At 34.9% G+C, this 21,106-nt stretch overlaps 1 protein-coding gene and 1 long non-coding RNA gene across 2 annotated transcripts; both read left to right on the top strand.

Annotated features, from left to right (window-relative positions):
• The first annotated feature begins 592 nt into the window (after positions 1–592).
• LOC136204215 (DNA mismatch repair protein MSH7) lies at positions 593–9,971 on the top strand. The gene is made up of 17 exons (XM_065995426.1): positions 593–956; positions 1,474–2,014; positions 2,422–2,517; positions 2,624–2,679; positions 3,129–3,195; positions 3,735–3,830; positions 4,467–4,598; positions 4,696–4,729; positions 4,812–4,859; positions 5,116–5,315; positions 5,411–5,537; positions 5,645–5,922; positions 6,550–6,744; positions 7,526–7,936; positions 8,046–8,142; positions 8,687–8,814; positions 9,387–9,971. The coding sequence occupies exons 1-17, from the start codon at positions 610–612 to the stop codon at positions 9,879–9,881; spliced, it is 3,348 nt and encodes a 1,115-aa protein (XP_065851498.1). The 5' UTR covers positions 593–609; the 3' UTR covers positions 9,882–9,971.
• A 4,221-nt stretch (positions 9,972–14,192) lies between these two features.
• On the top strand, positions 14,193–16,118 carry LOC136204219 (uncharacterized). Its single transcript, XR_010675085.1, has 3 exons — positions 14,193–14,245; positions 14,739–14,792; positions 15,899–16,118. It is a non-coding gene; the product is annotated as an uncharacterized lncRNA (long non-coding RNA).
• The last annotated feature ends 4,988 nt before the right edge of the window (positions 16,119–21,106 follow it).

Raw genomic sequence — 21,106 nt, 5'->3', positions numbered from 1 at the left:
CGTTGATAAATTGGATCAATTTCAGACACTATTATAAAACACAGATATTTTTATTCATTATTCTACGTCAATTGCATAATAATTCGTTCTAAAAAAAGGATTTCATGTTTTTTATAATTTAATAATGGAATTTGAGATTAATATTTATAAATTCGGTGGATTTTTTGAATTTTTTTGTCTAATCCGTACAAAAAAATGGTATATTTTTTTATTTTTTTATTTTTTTTCACATCCCAACGAATGTTTGTGATTTGTTACTGATAAAATGACACACGTATGAAGCGTAGATAACGAGATTCATGATTGAGAAAACAGTTTGATGAATTATTTCTCAAATTGTTCCAATTTATTAACGTTGAGAGTAAAATTGCTATTGACTTCCAATGTGAGGGGTAAGATTGCTCATGGCCCAAAACGTTAGGGGTATTTTTGCACCTTAACCTTAACCCTGATCCGACGCACTGACACAGTAAAAAAAACACCGTGTTTAAAACCGTTGCGTCATTTTAGCGAGTTGGAAATTTTGGAATCCGTAGGGGCAAAATTTGGCGCCAAAAATTTCACTTGTTTTAATTAAGCTGTTGCCGTTTCCCACTTTCTCAGTTTTCTATGGAAAATCAGAAAATGCAGCGCCAGAAATCGATACTCTCGTTTTTCCAGAAACCGTCGCCGGCGAATCCGAACTCTGGCACCGGAGAGACTCGTAATGGGCGGGGAGCTTTTCAGTTTACAGGAAAGCAGCAGCACCTTGGTTTTAAAGCTTCGAGTGAGACTGATATTGATGGTTCAGTGGACTCTTCCTTGGAAATCAGGGGAACCGATACCCCACCGGAGAAGGTGCCACGTCAGATTCTACCTGGGACATTCACGGCGATTGATAGCAAAGGTTCTTCGCTTTTCTCGAGCATTATGCATAAGTTCGTGAAGGTCGATGACAAGGAAAAGCCAGCTGAGAGGTTTCTTTTTCTTTTTCCCCAATATATTTTTTGAATTTAAGGTCTAATTTGCTGTTTAATGTTAGTGAAGCTGAGTAACTAGGGATAAAATGCTTAGTTAGAAAATTCATTATCATACAATATATCTGGTAGATTATTATTTGCTCAAGCACATTTTGAGGGGAGAATGTTTGGTTGCAAATGAATTCAAAGAATAACCTGTGTAGTTCATGCTCATAAGCTTTGTCGTGGATCTTCCTCACGAATGATTTTGATGTAATGACCCGAATACCAAAGGGGTGAACGGGCTAATTTTTGAAATTGGAGTCGTTAAACTTGTTAATCTTCTTTCAGATACTCATAGTCTCATATGATCATTCTTAAGGTGGTAAAATTATTAAGACTTTGTTAATAATCCCATTTTAGCAAAGAACCAAAGTTTTGAAGGCAATTATTTTACCAGTCAGTGTGTATGTAAAAGTTGCTTCAACTTTTTGTGATGATCTACTTGAATGATTTTGTACATGAAACATTGCAGGATGCAGGATCATCAGACTTCCACTGGTTTTTTCTCGGCATCTGGTAGAGCTGTTGACCGTAGCAGACAGTCTAAACAAGAAGCATGTGCTCTATATTCTGAAAAGAAGAAGGTTATTACTTCCAATGGTATGATTGATCATGGATGTCTCCTGGTTGATGAAAGCATTGATGATGTCCTAGGGCCAGAGACACCTGGTGTGCAACCTCTAGTTCCTCGTTTGAAGCGAATTCAGGAGGATATACCTAAGTTTGACTGCAGTAATGACTGGTCACTGAATGCTAGCAAAAAAATCAAACTTCTTAAAGACTCGACAACCTCAAGCAAGAAACAAGGCCAAGTATGTGATTCCACTAGCAAATTTGAGTGGCTTGACCCTTTGCAAATTAGAGATGCTAATGGGAGAAGGCCCAAAGATCCTCTTTATGACAAAAAGACACTTTATATACCGCCGGATAATTTGAAGAAAATGTCAGCATCTCAAAAACAGTACTGGACCGTTAAATCGCAGTACATGGATGTTGTCGTATTCTTTAAAGTGGTCAGTATATTTTTTTCCCCAAATTTTATGTACCCCCTGGAAATCTGACATTATTAGTAATACTGGAATTGCTAGTATAGAAGAGATCTAAATGTCATTTTTGAATAATTTAGTTATTGCCTTTTGGTAGTATGATATAAGTCATGTAACATGACATATGCATCTCTTGCGAAACAATTCAATAGGAAGAAGTAGAAGTCTAAGGCAAATATCAGGAAACCTATTATGGTTTGTTTTGTCATGGATCACTTAACGTAATTTGGCTTTTTTCTTTTGGTATCAATCCTCATACTTAGTTCTGTTTGGCAAGAATCATACTTATAAATTTAAATAGCATTTTTGTTTTCATTCTCTGGGTTTCTTAACTTTAATCATGTATCATCATGGCTTTTAATAATAAAATACAGGGAAAATTCTATGAGCTCTACGAACTGGATGCTGAAATTGGCCACAAGGAACTTGATTGGAAAATGACCATAAGTGGTGTGGGGAAATGTCGGCAGGTGATATTGGGTTTATTTTCTTTACATGTATCCCCTTTTTGCCTGCCCTTTGTGGCTAAACATGTCGGCTTTTTTTCTATGCTATAACTTCTCTCCTTATGATCAGGTTGGCATATCTGAAAGTGGGATTGATGATGCTGTTGAGAAGCTGGTTGCACGTGGGTAAGACCCTTAAACCTTAAAGCATAAACTTATTGCGCCACTAAAACTAGGCCTTGAGGCGGAACTATTGAATCTGTTGCTGGTAAGCAGAATTTACATCCAATTTATAACTGAAATCTTTTCACATGTGGCAACCCGTGAACTAAAAATCAAGCTGAAAGCTTTTCTAGAAGTATTTCCCCACTGGATATGCTGTATTTCATGTGGGAACAAAATCTTTGTTTCAAACATATGCAAAGATACACGTAGGAAATAGAAAACGGCATATAACAAGTTGCTCCATCGCCATTCTTTTGTTGGAATTGTATTGAATAGAAAGATGAAATAAGATGCATTTACCCATCTTGTAGATCTTTTATTAGACTTATATTGGTTTTCAAGTCTACTTGTCTACTTTCCCTGTTCAAACTATTTGTACTTTATTTATTGCTTCTATTTCTTTTGTCAAGATATAAAGTTGGACGTATAGAGCAGCTGGAAACATCTGACCAAGCAAAAGCAAGAGGTGCAAATACTGTAAGTGTAATATTGTGCTTTACAGCAGACAAGTCTTATTGATGTTCTTTTTAAACCACAACAATTAGCAGCAAGACATCTAGGCTTATTTTGTCAACTTAAACTTCATTGGGTTGTTATTTCTAGTGAGACTGAAAATAATTGGACAAGACAACTCTCAAGACTTGCTGAACAGACACAGGAAAGGATAAAATTTATTACATCGACAATAATTTATAATTGTTGTTATATCCATGTGTTAAGTTAATTTTAAACTCATTTTATCTTGTCTTCCTTATGGTAGAAATTTATTATGTGATGCTTGTCAGGTAAGGAACCAAACCTTTTATTCAGTCTGTACATTTAACTAAGTGTTTCATGTTCGTTTCTGAAATATTGCACAGAGAACTGCTAATTCGTTCCAAATTCCGATTTTGGGTTCCTTTAGTTCTCGAAATTGTATTCCAATGTTTTTTTGCTGGCTTGTATTCCAAATTAACTTATCTTTGAACCTTTACTGTTTAATATAACCGCCAAGCAACTCTTGATGTTTGCTTCAGGTAATCCAAAGAAAACTAGTTCAAGTTGTCACACCATCAACTGTAACAGATGGTAATATTGGGCCTGATGCAGTTCATCTTCTTGCCATAAAAGAGGTTTGTGAGGTTCCTCGGAAAATTACAGTTTTGATATATAATTGTGATATGCTATTTGTTGAAGTGAATTGACCAAACACTTCTATGCAATGCAGTCTTCTTTTTTTCTTCAAATTTTGTGTTAGAATGTTATCCTCTCCTAGTCTCCTTTCTCATTTCCTCTTGAGATTAATTCTTTTTTTCTCATCTTCAATTCAAATTGTTCTTTAGATTATCATCTGTGCAAGCTTATTCTATGGTTTCATCAGTAAATTACGTACCTATGAGGGAACTTCTGAACAGTGGCAGTGGCTTTGATTCTTTAGGTAGTGTTTTGGTAAGGGGGATTGGAGGAGGGAAGGGGATGGGACGGTACAGGGATGGAGCATAAATATCATGGCAGGTATCTAGACATAAATATATCTAGATACATGCATTGATATTTGTGCCCCTCTCCTCTCCCTGGCCCTCCCCTTCCTCCAATCCTTCCTAACAAAGATACACTTACAATTGTATTCAATATTTTGTGTTATATCACATATTTGATGGCTGTTGACTGCTTGAAAGATTTAATCTCTTCGCCACTATTTACCCAGCTTTTATTCTATTTTTCTCAAAATGTTCAACAAAAGTGATCTAATCTATTTATTTCTTTAGGGAAATTCTGGGCTAGAAAATGGGGCAACCGTTTATGGTTTTGCTTTTGTTGATTGTGCTGCTCTACGATTTTGGGTTGGCTCCCTTGTTGATGATGCTTCATTTGCTGCTCTAGGAGCATTATTGATGCAGGTTTTATGCTCTTGACCATGTAAAATCTCTCCTTGTTCTGCAATATCTAATAATAGAAATCTAAACTATATTTATGGCGTTGGGACTTTAATTGTAGGTCTCACCTAAAGAAGTTGTATATGAAAGCAGAGGTATAAAAGATATATTTCTTTTCTTTAGTATCTAGGAAGATTTCCAATATGTCAAAAAAACTTCATGATTTGTATGGTACAGGGATGTCAAAAGAAGCTCAAAAGGCCCTCAAAAAGTACTCAGTTACTGGTGAGTTTTAATAAACTATTTGGGGCTCAGATGATGTTTGTTGCTTGTTCTGCACGACATTAGCTATGTTCTTAGCACTGATATTTACTGTAAATCAAATTTGCTTTTTCCCGTCATTTATTTTTAGATCATGATACAAAAATGTGGCGGGGTTTATAGGTGTATTAGGCTTGTTATATCTTAGTAGCAAACAATGTCTTATTTTAAAATGCTTGCATAATAACCAGTACTGGACGATTTATTTTTCTTCCTGCAGGTTCAACAGCATTGCAGCTGACTCCAGTTCAGCCATCCTCTGATTTTGTGGATACTTCTGAAGTTAGAAATTTGATTCAGTCAAAGGGTTACTTTAGAGGGTCTTCTAACCCATGGAACGATTCCCTTGACAGCATTAGTCACAATGATGTAGCGCTGAGTGCTCTCGGTGAACTTATTGGTCATTTGTCCAGGATGATGGTATGGTTATCTGTCAGCCTGGTCCCTCCTGTGGTTTCTGGATTGCCTAAATATTTGTTGCTTATGGTGATTGTTCCATTTTTCTTTTTCTACAGTTACATGATGTTTTACAGAATGGAGATATTTTGCCCTACCAAGTTTATAGAGGTTGCCTCCGGATGGATGGACAGACATTCATCAATCTTGAGATTTTCAATAATAATCATGATGGTGGCTTATCAGGCAGATATTCCTACCTTTCTCAATTATACTAAAATAACATTTTCTCATATTTTTTGGTTCTCAATTTTAGGCTTTTAAAGAAGCTTTTAGTTTGATGTGAATTTCAGGAACATTGTTCAAGTATCTGGATAATTGTGTGACTTCACCTGGTAAGCGGCTTTTAAGGAAGTGGATCTGCCATCCTCTGAAATGTATTGACGGCATTAATAATAGGCTGAATGTTGTCGAAGTTCTAATGATGCATCCAGAAATTATGCTTGTTATTTCCCAATACCTACGCAAGCTTCCGGACTTAGAACGAATGCTTGGACGAGTGAAGGCTAGTTCCCTGGCATCAGCTTCGCTTGTACTGCCCTTAATTGGAAAAAAACTGTTGAAACAGCGAGTGAGTTATCTCTTCCTGTAGGTTTCTTCACATTGTCATATTGTCTCAAAGGAAGTGCAAAATGGCATTAGCTGTTTGATATTTGTCTGATTATAAAACTAAAGTTTATCTCTGAACTTACAAATCTCTTTCAAGAAATGAATGTCTCAAAACAGCATTAGTAAACAGGCCTTATTTCTACCTATCCTTCTTCAGAAAGAAAGGATAAAAGCTTGTGGTTAAGCATTACTGGTTCACATTTAATATTCAATATTGGAGGACGATTAAGTGCATTTGCTGAATATATTTATAATTCACAAGAATTTTAGGGATTGTACGGTGAACTTGGATATACTTGCTTCTCATCCTGTAGCAAGCTCCAGAGAACTCTTACTAGACCTATGTAGTTTGGCTGGATAAATCTCATTCTTGTTACCTTTTTCCTTAATAAAAAACCCTACTTCCTGCTTTTTTTTCCTTTCCTTTTACTGGCGCAGTCTATATTTATCTTTCATGTTTTATGTTCATTTGGTGCAATGATGAAAAAGAAATGATTTTTTTTTTTGTGTGTGTAATTGTACATTTTGTAGTTAATAGATAAATCAAAATACTAATTCACCTTTTTAACTTTTTTTTTGCATTGGGTAGGTGAAAGTGTTTGGGTCTCTGGTGAAGGGACTTCGGATAGGAATAGATTTATTATTGCTATTGCAGAAGGAAGGCCAAATAATGTCATTATTGTCAAAGAATTTCAAACTTCCAGAGCTAAACGGAAGTGTTGGACTTGATAAATTCCTTACTCAATTTGAAGCAGCAATAGACAGTGAATTCCCCAATTACCAGGTCTGATGCTTTCTGCTTTATTTATATATTTAGGTGCTCATTTCAGCAAACGGAAAAAATTCAGACTATACGCTAAATACATAAATTGACGAGGAAGGTCTATTGTCCTCGTATTAGGCCATCCCAACTTAAAATGTAACAGTTCTTGTACACCTTCATTTATTTAACTCTAAGTTTTGTATGTTTGGATTTTGAATTGATTTTCTTTTACTGAAGAATTTAAACTTATATGCAACCTAAGGACCTAATTTCTTCATAAATTCTGCATGCGGCTGTGTTCTATTTTTTTTTTATAAATACATGTTAGTTCATGTATTCAGTCCTTTTTTCTTTTCTTTTTCATAATAACAGATGCAGTGCATCCTCAGTTATTTGATTCATGAAAATGCTTGATTAACGAAGCCTTCACTTGTAAACTGCAAATAAGTAGAAAATAGGCCAAGATCTGCAAATATTTATTTTTAGGCTGCAATTGATTTCTGCACATGAATCGTAACATGCTCCTGCTGCTATCTTTCGTCAATGACCAGCATTGCTTCCTTTTTTTTGTTGTGTGTGTGTGTGTATGCACATCACTTTTGCTCGTGAATGTTATTGTAAATGTGAATTTGTACAAGATATGAGCCTTTTTTTTTTTTTTAACAGACCTCTCTTGAGTTGGTTTTGTGATCATTATCCAACATATCAATTTCCTGTGAATCCTCAACTACAACTTGTCATGAGTAATGCCTTAGTACCTTTTGTGTCTCCTGCCACAATACTAATGCTATTTTGAAACCAGAACCACGATGTAACAGATTCAGAGGCTGAAACGCTGTCTGTGCTGATGGAGCTGTTTACCGAGAAAGCAAAGCAATGGTTTGAAACCATCAATGCCATTAATTGTATTGATGTACTAAGATCTTTTGTGATCACTGCGAGCATGCCATCTGGATCCATGTCTAGGCCTGTTATTTTGCCTGAGTCCAAAACTACTTCCAGCCAAGATTCCAGGGGGCCTGTTCTTAAAACTAAAGGACTATGGCATCCATTTGCCCTTGGAGAAAGTGGAGGACAGCCTGTTCCTAATGATTTGTACCTCGGTGAGGATTCTGATGGTTATCATCCTCGCACTTTGCTGCTGACTGGACCAAATATGGGAGGAAAGTCAACCCTTTTGCGTGCCACATGTCTAACCGTTATATTGGCACAGGTTCGTACCATTGTTTAGGATATCTCATTTAGAAGCTCCAGCGTTAAGTCATTCAATGCTTAATCATCGTTTAATATTTGCTCACCCTGTTTTCATTTAATATATGCAGCTTGGTTGTTTTGTGCCCAGTGAAAGTTGTGTTCTCTCACTTGTTGACGTTATTTTCACACGACTTGGTGCCACTGATCGAATTATGACAGGAGAGAGTAAGTTCTATTGAAACAGCAATTTACAGGACTTAATATTTGCTTGGTTATCATTTGGTGAACCGTTTTTTGTTTTGGGTGCCTTATTGTGATAGGGTTTATTCTACCTGTTAATCCTGTCATTATGCTAGAATGAATTCTAGCAAATTTGTTTGTTATTTAATTTTAGGTAAATTATTACTTTTCCATGCAACTGATTTCTGATTGAAAATATAAAAGGGATCATCCATCTTATGATCTTACTATGCTTATGTTATTAACTAGAAATTATCAAGTTCTTAAGTGTCATACTTACTTTGGATAGGAAACAATTAGGGGTGAGCAAAACCGAAAAACCAAACCAATCCAATCCAAAATGAACGGAATTATAGGCTGGTTCAGTTTGTATTTTTCATGTAGTTGTGACTACCGTTTCTAGTGCCCTTTTTGATGCTGACTTTAGCTTTTCTAGTGTATGTTGAAGATGAGAGGCCACTCATATCAAATATGATTATGCATATTGGCTTCTCTTCATTTGATTACTAATATGAACTTACTTTTGCAGGTACATTCTTCATTGAGTGTACAGAAACAGCTTCAGTTCTTCAAAACGCCACGCAAGATTCTCTTGTTCTTCTTGATGAGCTGGGTCGAGGAACAAGCACTTTTGACGGATATGCCATTGCCTATGCAGTGAGACTTCTTTCTTCTTCCTTGACTTATGATCACTTGATCTTTAGAATCAGAATTTAATATCGTCTCTTTGTTCTTTCAAATCTTTGATTCTTGTCATGTCATGTCATGTTTTATGATCTAAGGAAAAGTTTTAAAAAAAATCTTGTGGTTTCGCAGTTTGAAACTTTGAGGATTTTGATTTTTTTTTTTTTTTTGTGACAAATTGGTACATGTGGTTTTGGATTTAACAAAAAAAAAAAAGATAATAACTTCCTTTTTCCGGACTTTCGCTTAGCGGGAACATATAGTGCACCGGGCTGCTTTTTTTACTGTTTTAGTTGGAGGACATTTTTGTCCAATCACCTTTCACTAGGTATTCCATTTTGTGATTTTTACATATAAACCAGACCACTTCAAATTGCTATTTTCACTAGAAAATTTTATTGATTGAGAGTACATAATAAGTTTTATTTTGAAACTTCCCTTTTTTTGTGCATTATTTTTGTATCATTTATATCGTATATAATATATAAATCACATAATTATAATTATGATACCATAACTCATTTTGACACTCTTAATTTATATAGGTGTTTCGCCATCTTGTTGAGAAGGTAAACTGCAGATTGCTCTTTGCAACACACTACCACCCACTTACAAAAGAATTTGCTTCTCATCCACACGTAACACTCCAACACATGGCCTGTGCTTTCGAGCCAAAATCCGAAACTCATTCAAAATGTGACCGGAATCTGGTTTTCCTCTACCGCCTTGCCTCTGGCGGATGCCCCGCAAGTTACGGGTTGCAAGTGGCTGTCATGGCCGGAATACCAGAAAAGGTAGTGGAAGCAGCTTCAGATGCTGGGAAAATGATGGAAAAAACAATTGGGGAGAGTTTTAAGACAAGTGAACGCAGGTCAGAGTTCTCTACTCTCCATGAAAACTGGTTTACAGCTTTATTAAGCGCAGCACAAATGGGAGATTGTGTTACTAATAATGAAGGTGAAGATGAAGATGTTTATGATACTTTGTTTTGCTTGTGGCATGAGATAAAGAGCTCTTATCAATCAAAGCAACTGAAATAGAAAAGATAAAGAGTATTTGTTAATTTTTGGAACTTATCTTGGTTTAAGATCATTAGTGTTAATATATATACATAGATTAGTCATTTCTTATATGTGCTTTAGAAATATGATTATTTCAAAACTTTAAATCCAATTTCAAATGTCTGAAAGTAATTAATTTGGCCAATTTTTTTATTGTTCAACTTTGAAATAGTTACCCAAAACTCAATAGTTTGTTGAAAAAATATTTATTAAGAAACAAAATTAACCATAACATCCGGATGTTATTATATGTGAGGCTCAGTAGGCTTTGGATGACACTTCAAAGAAAATCGTGAAGATGTTCTCAGGTTGAGATTCAGCCATGATGAGATACATGGAGCTAGACATAACATTCGGATGAGAGATTCTCGTGTAGGTGGTCCGAACGTTCAAATTAGGTGAAGAACCTTAATTTGAATAATAAAGCTTGACTCTTACTTGAGAGATGTGTGTTTATGAGGTGTGTGAAAAGCTCTCACTGGGACAATAAAATCTGCCAATAAGAATGATCTATCCGTAAAATTGACCTAACGAAAAGTAATAAGAACACAAGAATACGTAATGAATAGTTGGTTTGCACATAAATATCTATTAATGACCCTTAAAATTCAAGCGAATTTTGAAAAAACGAAATTTGTTTATAGGATATCAAAAGCTCCCTATTACAAATAAAACCTTTGGTGACAAACAAAAACACTAAGGACTTAAAAAAGGAAAATTATATAAAAGCTCTGAAACTGCAATGGCATTAAACTTGGCAGAAATGACAAAATTGATCATTCATCATTCTCTCCATGGTGAATAAAATTCACCCTCAAATTTTCATCATCCAAAGAATCACCCTTTTAATAATTTCTACTTGCAGGAAACACTATATATACTTATAATTTTCCATTTCGAACTCAGTATGACACATTGACACCGCTTCTTGTCAGGAACCTCAACCTCTTTGTCTACCATCTTCCCGTTTAAGGCATATACTACTTCAGTTTCTTACACCACTTCCTCACCAACAGTTTCAATCAAAGATCAATTCACCTGTAAGCACGGTATCACCCTTGTCATTATCATCCCCATCCATAATTTCCTGGCCAAAAATTGGTTCATCAATAAACTAGTGATTACTTTCACCAGTGATTACTTTCACCTTAACCGCTTCCATTTAGATCATGGTGTTTGTAAGGATCCAATCATGGAATTGTTAAATACTATTATCGATCAATTTAATTCTCAGTAAAATTCTAAGATTTTGAGTTTGAAAATTATTTTTTCAAGAATAGAGCTCCATTAGATTTTGTTGCTAGTTTATGATATTTGAACGAGTATGATTTGTGTTTTTTTTTATTTGTCTTATTTTATATTAATCTTGTAATTTTTATTGGGTTTATCATTATAGATCCTTGTCTTAGATAAACAGTATCAGAGCATTAGATTAGATCAATGCATTTATCCTTTAATTGTGAATATTATGTATATAGATTTGAGAGGTATAGAAGAAATAACAAATTTAAGACAACAATTAATCCCGTCTCGAGCTTGAGGTTTTAATTTTTAAAAAATTAAAAATTTCTTAATAATTTAATACAATCCCAAAGAACTTGTTGAATAAAATAGTATACACTTATAAAAAAAAGGAGTAGAGAGGAAAATTGAGATAATCAAATAAAAACTAATGAATTTATATCCGACAATGACAATCAGTTACTAGTTTGACATGTTTTTTATTATTTAATCTCAGTTCAGTATTCAGTAATTTATCATTATTTATTATAATTATAATTATTTATAATATATATAGTTTATTATTATTATTATTATTTATCAATAATTTATCATTATTTATTATAATTATCATGATTTATAATTTATTATAAATTAATTTATCAATTTTTATTATAATTATAATTATTTATGTATAATTATTTATTATAATTATAATTATTTGGTACAACTTGTTTACAAATTTTGCGAGAAGTAAATAAATATTATATCAATATATTTACGTTACAATGCTCTAAAAAATTAACTATCCCAATTACATTTTAGTTGTTTTTAATCATCTTTGTTAATTTCATCATCATCGTCATCTTCATTCTCCGTTCCTATTTCATTCCCCGCTCCCATTTCATTCTCCGCTAGACGCGATTGCCAAATCCGTTGCGCTAGCTATACCATTCTGCACCGTTAACATGGCGTCTTTATGATTAAAGAGTGTAATTGTAATTTAATTACATGGAAAAGTGAAAAAAAATCGTTTATGTTTTTTATTGAATTACTATTTTCATAATGTGTTTGTAGTGAATGGTTAGTGTAATAGCCTTCCACTAGTAGACTTATGTTTGACTCCCTATAAAGTTTTCAAACTTAAAGTGTTATTTAGCATTTGATCTATCCTAATTTTTCGTACTGTAATTGTACTCTTTAATCTACTAGAGTGTTATAGAGATAATACTTAATAAGGAAGCAATCAATGTAATTAATGTAATTAGGAACTCTAGTCCTACAAGGACACTAGATTCGGCTAGGGTTAAGAGAGGGCTTAGCCAAACCTCACTACTATAAATATGTATTGTAATCTTGTCTTTGTTAATACAGAAAATACACTACTAATTCCCTCAATTGTTATATGGTTTCAAAACCAAATTACCGAAACCATGACCGCTGAAGCCTCCCTCTCTTCTTGAAATACAGGATTTCTAAATAATTTATTAGTCTTTTTTATATATTTACTCATTGGGTTTATAAAAAACAATGAGTAATCTATATCGCGTAAATTAATTTATCGAATTTATCTACAAGCAAGAGGACTTGATTAATCTAAAAATAAATTAAGTTAGAAAAATGATTTATTCTATAGAAATTAGTTTTAAGTAGTTAGCTTAAAAAACTAAGATTTAAAAAGTTTAATAAAATAAAGGCCATGTTTGGGAATTAGCCGTTAGCTGATTACATTAGCTGATTTGACTAGCTGTTTGTGTAGACCTATGGTAAAAATTAGCTGATTGATAATAGCGGTTTGTGTAAAAAGATGAATAAAGGCATTTCTTTTTTTAATACATAAAAATATACATAAAATAATTAGGGTTAAAAAAGTCCATTAATTTTAATATTGCAAAACGCTAATTGAAAAAGCTCCTAGGAGTTTTTTCTAAATTAGCGTTTTCATCCCAAAACTCTTCCCCAAACCTCTCTCCACCAAACACTCCAATCAGCGGTTTCAGTGGTCAAACTGCTAAAATTGGTCAAAACCGCTCTTTTTATCCTAAAACGCTCTTTACCAAACAGGGTCAAAGTAGAATGGACTATTTGGACTAATAGGGTGGAGAATTGGGTTCCTAAGTCCATCTCTGATTTATGGGTTGAGATACAAATGTGGGTTGCTATACGTCGCTCCTATTCTACTTATCGTCGCCTCCTGTTTGACATTTTTGCCCTTTTCATTTTTCATTCAAAAAAGTGAAATTCTCTCAACCCCGAAGAATAAAACGAAGAAAAATCATGCCTCCAAAACAAGGAAAAATACTTGAACATCTAAGTTTCGTATTTACCAATAATCTGAAATTTAACGAATTTAACTTGAAACGAATTTTTTTTCCGTTGAATTTGCTCTAAACGGGTAGCCCATACGGTCCGGTCCATGGACCGGTAGTATGAACTACCCTATTTACCTAGGGTTTGGAGCGTTGCACCAATAAACCCTAACCATGTCCATTCCCGTTCTGGTTGCATCGGTGCAGACAAAGAAGATCAGTCGGCGCTGCAGCTTCATCAGTGGAGACAAAGAAGATCATTCGGCGCTGCAGCTTCATCAGTGGAGACAAAGAAGATTAGTCTGGAGATAATGAAGATCGATCGGCGCTCCAGTTGCATCGGTGGAGACAAAGAAGACCAGTCTTCTTGTAAGTTGTTACAAGTTAATTACTGTTTATATATTTAAACTTCAGAAAGTCAGGGAAACAAATAATTTCTTTTGATTCATCCTAATGCACGTGTCTATATTTCAAATGGTCGTCCTCGGTATGCCATCGTTTTTGACTCTATAGCAGAAGATCAAGAACCTTATTTTTCCCCTGTCATCTCTTTATTGTTTTGTATGATTGATGACTTAACTAGTTTAAAATTTATAATGTTAATACTCTTATTTTAGTTATTCCTGATGTTTACAGACTCTAAAATATTGACATTCTTTATTTCAAACATGCAGCGGTCATTCGACGACTCTCACGGATTTGGGGTTGGGTTTTGGGGGTTGGGGTGGTGGGTGGGGCGGGGCGGGGGGGGTTGGGGTGGGGGCGGGGTAGGGGGGTTGGAGACGTGCATGACGCGTTGCAACTATAAACAAGGTAAATTTTCTTTTTAACTCGACATTCATGGTTTGCAGCTTTTGCTTAAATAATCAAGTTATATATGTTTGCTGTGATCAGAAAACATAGGAACCTTGGAAAATTGCTTACATGGTTGGAATTTTTGATAATGGACTAAAATTGAGAAGTTTATTGTGTTTAAGGACCAATGTGTGCTTATAGAGTTGTTTTGAATAGTAATAGACTGCCTTTTCAAGCAAAATTGCAATCAGGTCAAACAATGCAAAAAAATTCAATTTTGTGTATATCAGTCACAATGATACTAATTTTTGGGCCATTCTCGCTTAATAAGTTTTCTAGGGTATTCTTGTACCCATATGATGGGAAACTTAGTGGTCTAATCAATCCTCCATTGTTTGTTGCGATTTAATATCTACTTGGTATGCTACATGGTTTTTCACTGTTTTGTAATTTAAAGATTTCTAAGAGGTTTTCTTAATTGTAACTAATCTTCAGTTTACCTGTTTTCCAGAGTTTGGATTCAAGGATTCACCACAATAACCTCCTCCATAACATTCAAGCAAAGGTATTCTCCTTGTAAAAATTTTGGTTCTATGATGCAATTCCTCATGTTTTATTATATACTGTCACTTTAAAGTACCTCCTAATCCTTTCCAACTTTATGTTAGATAACATATGTGGACTTGGGGCGTGTGGGTTGGGCCTGGGAGCCTTAATCAAGGCGCGCCTCTGTGTTTTCACTAGGGTTTTTTCTTTTTTTACTGTTTTGTGTAAAACAAATGTTATCAAGTGACAATGAATGGTTATTAGTTTAGTAGCATTAGTCAGGTACATGTTAATGTCTCTATATGAAGTATGAACTTAACTTGGTGTTTTTGACATTTATGATTTAGTATTAAGCGTGTGTTTTTGGTTTATGGTTTAGCGCCTTTAACAACTATGATTCTCAAAACACATGGTCCTATTTTGAAGATGTCTAACTAGATAGAGTCCTTTGTGATTGTTGTTCTTCCGTTGCATAGTCAATGTCTTGTATGTTTCATGCAGTTTAGGTGAAGGTTATATTAAGTTGAAATGAAAGGTTCAGGTTCAGGATGTTTTCTACTTTGTTGAATTCTTGCATATTTGGTGCAGATTGTATCAAAGCTGCCAAGTTTATCTATGGTGCCATTCTGCATTTTAAAGTAATGATATTTCAGATGGAACCAAACCTTAAGGTTTTCAATCTGCTGCAATTTTCATTCAGTGAATAAATTGCCATTCGTTTTAAACCAGACATGGGTTTGTAGCTAATTTGAATAAATCTCATACCTCTCTCTTTTATATGTGGACTTTATTGCTGATCTCGGTGGTCTGGTTTGTTCTTTGTTCCTGAAATTTCTATGAGACTATGATTATTTATAGCTGTATTATGGTTTTTCTATTTCTCTTATCTCAAGTTGTTTTGCATTTGGAAACTACTTTTAACCAATTTGCATTTTGGTAAACTAAGATCCGTACTAATCACAGTTATTAAAGGCGCGCCTCTGTACTGGATGATAGAGGCGGGCGTTGTCAGCCCTCGGCTTCTTTAGTTATCTCTTAGTTTGACCAGATAATGATGATGCATTGTTTTTTTCTTTTTTTTTTTGTTTGTTGTGTGAGTATGACCAGTTATTTCTTATGTTACAGGTTATCGATCTAGAGGAACGAAGAATCAGTCACTGGTGTTAAATTCAGTCGAGATCAACTCTTGAAAATTGATAGGAAAGAAAAAGGGAATAATCCTATGCTATATTAGCTTATTCCTAGACTTGAGTACTCAATTATGTTAGGTTGTCTTGGATATGTAGCTAAACCTAAATTCCACCTTAGTTTTGTTATAATCACAAAGTACTCTATTCGTATTTAATGTTGATCTTGCAACGGTTTGATCTTGCAACAGTTTACCGATTGTACTCAGGGTAAATAGTTTTTTTTTTCTTCTCAGAATATTCCTTCCAATCTCTAAGAATTTAGTTTATTTTTAGAAAATATAGCTAGTACAAGTATCAGTCTCCTAGTAAGTGCAAAAATGTAATGAAATAGTTTTCCAATTGCAAGCCGATAATTCAAATCGTGTAATCCTTCCTAATTTCATACAAGCAATGTTCTAAGAAATTTTAGGATCAAGTATGCGCATGTAAAAAAATAACTATTTAACTTCAAAGATAAGTTACATAAGAAATTTTTGCATCAATAGGTAAGTTGATATGTCAATAGTAGTATTTATGCATCAATATATCATGAGCTTATTGTATTTGGTCTTAAAAGTCGATGCTTCTTTCAACTTATAAAGTGTCAGTTTAGATCTTTGACGGGTAATTAGTATCGGTGGTCACAAAAGTTTGGACAATGTCCTTAAAAGGTTATAAAAGTTTAATTTATCTTAATAAAATCACTTAAGTTTGGTTTTATTCTAATAAAATCTTTTTTATGTTTCTCGATCATTTTTCCGCTTGAGTTGAGTATGTGACATCTTATCACATGTCTGAAAACCATGTGGTATAATAATAAAAATTTAATCACAAATTTAACCAAAATAAATAAAGATTATCAATTAAAATTTTAACTACAAATTAATCGATTAGCATATCGATTGTCAATTTAAATATGTAGTTACATTTTTTAATATGTTAGGTGACGCTAATGTGATGTTGAGATGCCACGTCAATAATTTCAACGAACAGATGATGGACAAAAGTTCAAAATGACTTTATTGGGACAAAAGCAAAATTAGGTGATTTTACAGAGACAAATTAAATTTTTATTACGTATTGAGGATATTGTCCAAACTTTAGTAAACGTTTATACTAACTACTACTTTCTAAACTTGTTTAAAATGACAAAAATTGAAATCTACATCACCTGAAGCAAGTTTAAGGAGATCAATATATGAGTGTAAGTAATTTTTTGGACCGATAAATTACCTTAAATAAATTTAGGTATACTAAATGATGAGACATGAGATGTACAAAAAAAATTATACTTAAAATAAATATTAATATATAAATTTATTAATTAATATTAATAGGCAGGCCGGGCGGGGCATTCCGTGCTATTTTTATAAATCCCCAAGCCTGTCCAAAATATAGACGTGCTTTAACGGGCCTGGGCCTAAGGATAATTTTTGTTGTCAAAGTCCGATCCAAGGGATACGGACCTGGACGACCGGGCGGATAATAAGAGTTGCAAAATTAAGTTGCGATAAGAGTGAAAATATCTAGAGTGGCTGACCCACTTTGGAGAGGAGATAGGAGGAACGGTGAGGGAGAAGGCTGAGAAGAGCGAGAGAGAAGATCAAAAGAGTGGTGAGGGAAGGCTAAGAAGAGGGAAGATCGGAGGAATGGTGAGGGAGAAGGCTGAGGAAAAGTTTTGCGATCTTAAAACATGCTGCCTAACGCCTGACAGAAGAGCAGTTTTGTCCTTGTGATTAGTATCTAGTAATGAACTCTGATTGGCCAAAAATGAGTATAGTGTAAGATAAGTATAAGAGCTCTTATACATTATTTAATTAATACATTTAAGTTTGAGAATAAAATAGTTACATAGCTATAACATTGAAGTAAACAAATAGATATTTTGTAGTGACACTTTTTCGAAGTGCATTTACAAAAGTGTCGGTATATTTGTATTTTTTTTGCTTTCCCGATCACATGGTGGGGCACGATAGCCACACGTCCGCGTGTCGGGAAGGCAAAAAAATAGTCTCGTTATTCAATTAAAACCGTAAATACCTGTAAACACTACACAATTTTAATTAAAACCTGTAAATACCATACAATTTTAATTAAAGCATGTAACAATATTATAAGTTTATGAATAAATATTATCAATTAAAACACATAAATTCATATACATCAATGTAATCTAGTCCAAGCTGCTCTGCTGTCAGCATAAATATTGCCCAAGTAACGAACACTCGAATCACGAAATCTATGCCATTGGATGGTAATGGGAGGCACTGGAAATCCAGGTCTTAAATAAAGACGTATGTAGTGTTCATAACTCCCCAAATGACAAATGACAATCTCTCGCTCCGGTGGTCTTCCATCGTCCGAACGTATCGGCAGTATAGCACAACATCCTAACTGTGGTGCAGTAAAAAGGAATATCACCGCATTCAACACAGATACAACAGCATATAAGGCATCTAGACTCACCATCCAAGCAAAAGCCTCAATTTTCTAAAAACCCACATATAACTACCCTCAGTCTCATCCTTCATAATTGCATAAGCAATCAAGAAGTTCTTGTTTGAAGGCATCATTCCAATGATCTCAAAAAATGGCATTTTATACTTGTTTGTTTCTATATTGAATCCATACCAATAAACAAGTAGTAGGATCGGAACAGGGTGATCGAAGTAGGATGTGCCATAAAGAGGTGAGTCACAACATTGCTGCCCGGCTTCGCTTACGTCCAATGTATATAATCCATATCTATAGCAAGCCGATAAAACTGACCGATTACATCCCGACCCTCAAAACTCTCAGCCCTTATTTTTTTCCCTATAACTATACACATGTCTTTGGGTCGGGCAATCCTCAGGGTGTTTTTCTTTAATTGCTACAAAAATAGCACAAGGATTTGCTTGAGCTGCACTCATTTGACGCACAATTTTTTTTATGCGGGACTTAGTTCACTCATCTGTCGATAGCCCTGACGATATACAACCAATCCATGATTGTGCTGTCCTCTCTCTCCAGCAACACCATTCACCACCCAACCCCCTAATTCAACAATTTTCAGAACATTCACTTGGAATTTGCAACCACAGTATTTTGTTTTTGTATTCCTCCGTACTACGTGCTCCATATCCATATCCCTATTCCTTTGAGTATTCTTTATACCACAAGCACATTTAACCAATATCCATTTTAACTTATCCCCTGTCTTGTGAGAAGCTATAGTTAACTCGAAGCCAAGGCGAATCGCCGTCTGTTTTGCCCAGTTAACAGCTTCCTGGTATGTTTCAAACGTATGTACATGATAAAGTTCTCCACTGTAATCGACACCATTACCTCCAAAGTCTTCTAACAGAACCTGCAAATGTTAACTAATGAACATTAGACTCCATTACGATCAAAAATTTTCGGGGCCGAAACCCCTAAATTCAATTTTCAGACTTATAGGACGTGTGTACATCATGCCCCACCAACCACAAGGTGGGGCGTGATGTACACACGCCCGACAGTCCGACAGCCCCATTTTTTACAAAAATTAAACGGAAAACAGAAATGCTCAATCGAAAATAAAAATATTATGAAGTATTTGATCATTCTGATTTTAATACTAATTGTTGGCGATATTTTCAAAATATCCCAATTTTCAAGTGGATTACTATACCCAGCCCCAATTTCCCACCCCCAGCCATGAAAAAAGACGAAACTGCCCTTTAGCAAAAATTTGAAAACCCTAAACTCTCTCAAACTCTCCCAAACTCATTTTTTTCTAAAATTACAGATTATACGTATAATGGCGAGCAATCTGTCATCCCCGGTAAAAGACAAGAACGACCAAGCCGCTGAAATCGAGGTATTTTTCCGATTGAGCATTTCTGTTTTTCGTTTAATTTTTGCAAAAAATGGGGATGTCGGACTGTCAGGCGTGTGAGAATCACGCCCCACCACAAGATGGGCGTATGAACATCACGCCCCACCACGTGGTGGGGCATGTGTACATCACGCCCCACCTTATGGTCGGGTGTGATCCTCATACGCTCTACCTTGTGGTGGGACGTGATGTACACACGCACCATAAGTCTGAAAATTGAATTTAGGGGTTTCGGTCCCGAAAAATTGGCGAATTTGATCATAATGGAGTCTAATGTCATTAGATAACATTTGTAGGTTCCGTTAGAAGACTTCGGAGGTAACAACGTCGATTACAGTGGAGAATTTTATCCTATACAGACGTTTAAAACATACCAGAAAGCTGTTAACTGGGCAAAACAGACGGCGATTCGCCTTGGCTTCGAGTTAACTTTAGCTTCTCACAAGACAGGGGGTAAGTTAAAATGGATATTGGTTAAATGTGCCCATGGTATAAAAATACTCAAAGGAATAGGGATATGGATATGGAACACGTAGTACGGATGAATACGAAAACAAAATACTGTGGTTAAAAATTCCAGGTGAAAGTTCTGGAAATCACTGAATTGGGGGGTTGGGTGGTGAATGGTGTTGCTGGAGAGAGAGGACATCACAATCATGGAATGGTTGTATATCGTCAGGGCTATCGATAGATGAGTGGACTAAGTCTCGCTTCAAAAAAATTGTGCGTCAAATTAGTGCAGCTCTAGCAAAGCCTTGTGCTATTTTTACCGCAATTAAAGAAAAACACCCTGAGGATTGCCTGATCCAAAGACATGTGTATAATTATAGGAAAAAAATAAAGACTGAGAGTTTTGAGGGTCGGGATGTAATCAGTGAGTTTTATCGGCTTGCTATAGATATGGATTATATATATTGGACGCAATTGGAGCCGGACAGCAATGTTGTGACTCACCTCTTTATGGCACATCCTACTTTGATCACCCTGTTCCGATCCTATTACTTGTTTGTTGGTATGGATTCAATATATAAAACAAACAAGTATAAAATGTCATTTTTTGATATCATTGGAATGACGTCTTCAAACAAGAACTTCTTGATTGCCTATGCAATTATGAAGGATGTGACTGAGGGTAGTTGTTAGGCATGAATTTGACTACAATTTAACATGTTAGTTGTAATGAATTAAGGGTGTTTTTAGGGTTAAATTACGAGAAAGAATGTCTTATAAGTGTTTTTGTGCAGATGAGGAAAGATTAAGTCGAACAGACTGTAAGCAGCCTGTTTCATGCATACCAGGAGGAGT

Source organism: Euphorbia lathyris, chromosome 8 (genome assembly GCF_963576675.1).
Source record: "Euphorbia lathyris chromosome 8, ddEupLath1.1, whole genome shotgun sequence".
NCBI classification, from domain to species: Eukaryota; Viridiplantae; Streptophyta; class Magnoliopsida; order Malpighiales; family Euphorbiaceae; genus Euphorbia; species Euphorbia lathyris.
This window is presented reverse-complemented; position numbering and strand designations above follow the sequence as displayed.

Excerpts from the sequence above, each read along its gene's own strand:
- LOC136204215 (XM_065995426.1), top strand. The coding sequence starts at position 610 with ATGGAAAATCAGAAAATGCAGCGCCAGAAATCGATACTCTCGTTTTTC. Across the intron at positions 4,599-4,695 it reads TAGGAGCATTATTGATGCAG|GTCTCACCTAAAGAAGTTGT; the intron begins GTTTTATGCTCT and ends CTTTAATTGTAG. Across the intron at positions 7,937-8,045 it reads TAACCGTTATATTGGCACAG|CTTGGTTGTTTTGTGCCCAG; the intron begins GTTCGTACCATT and ends TAATATATGCAG.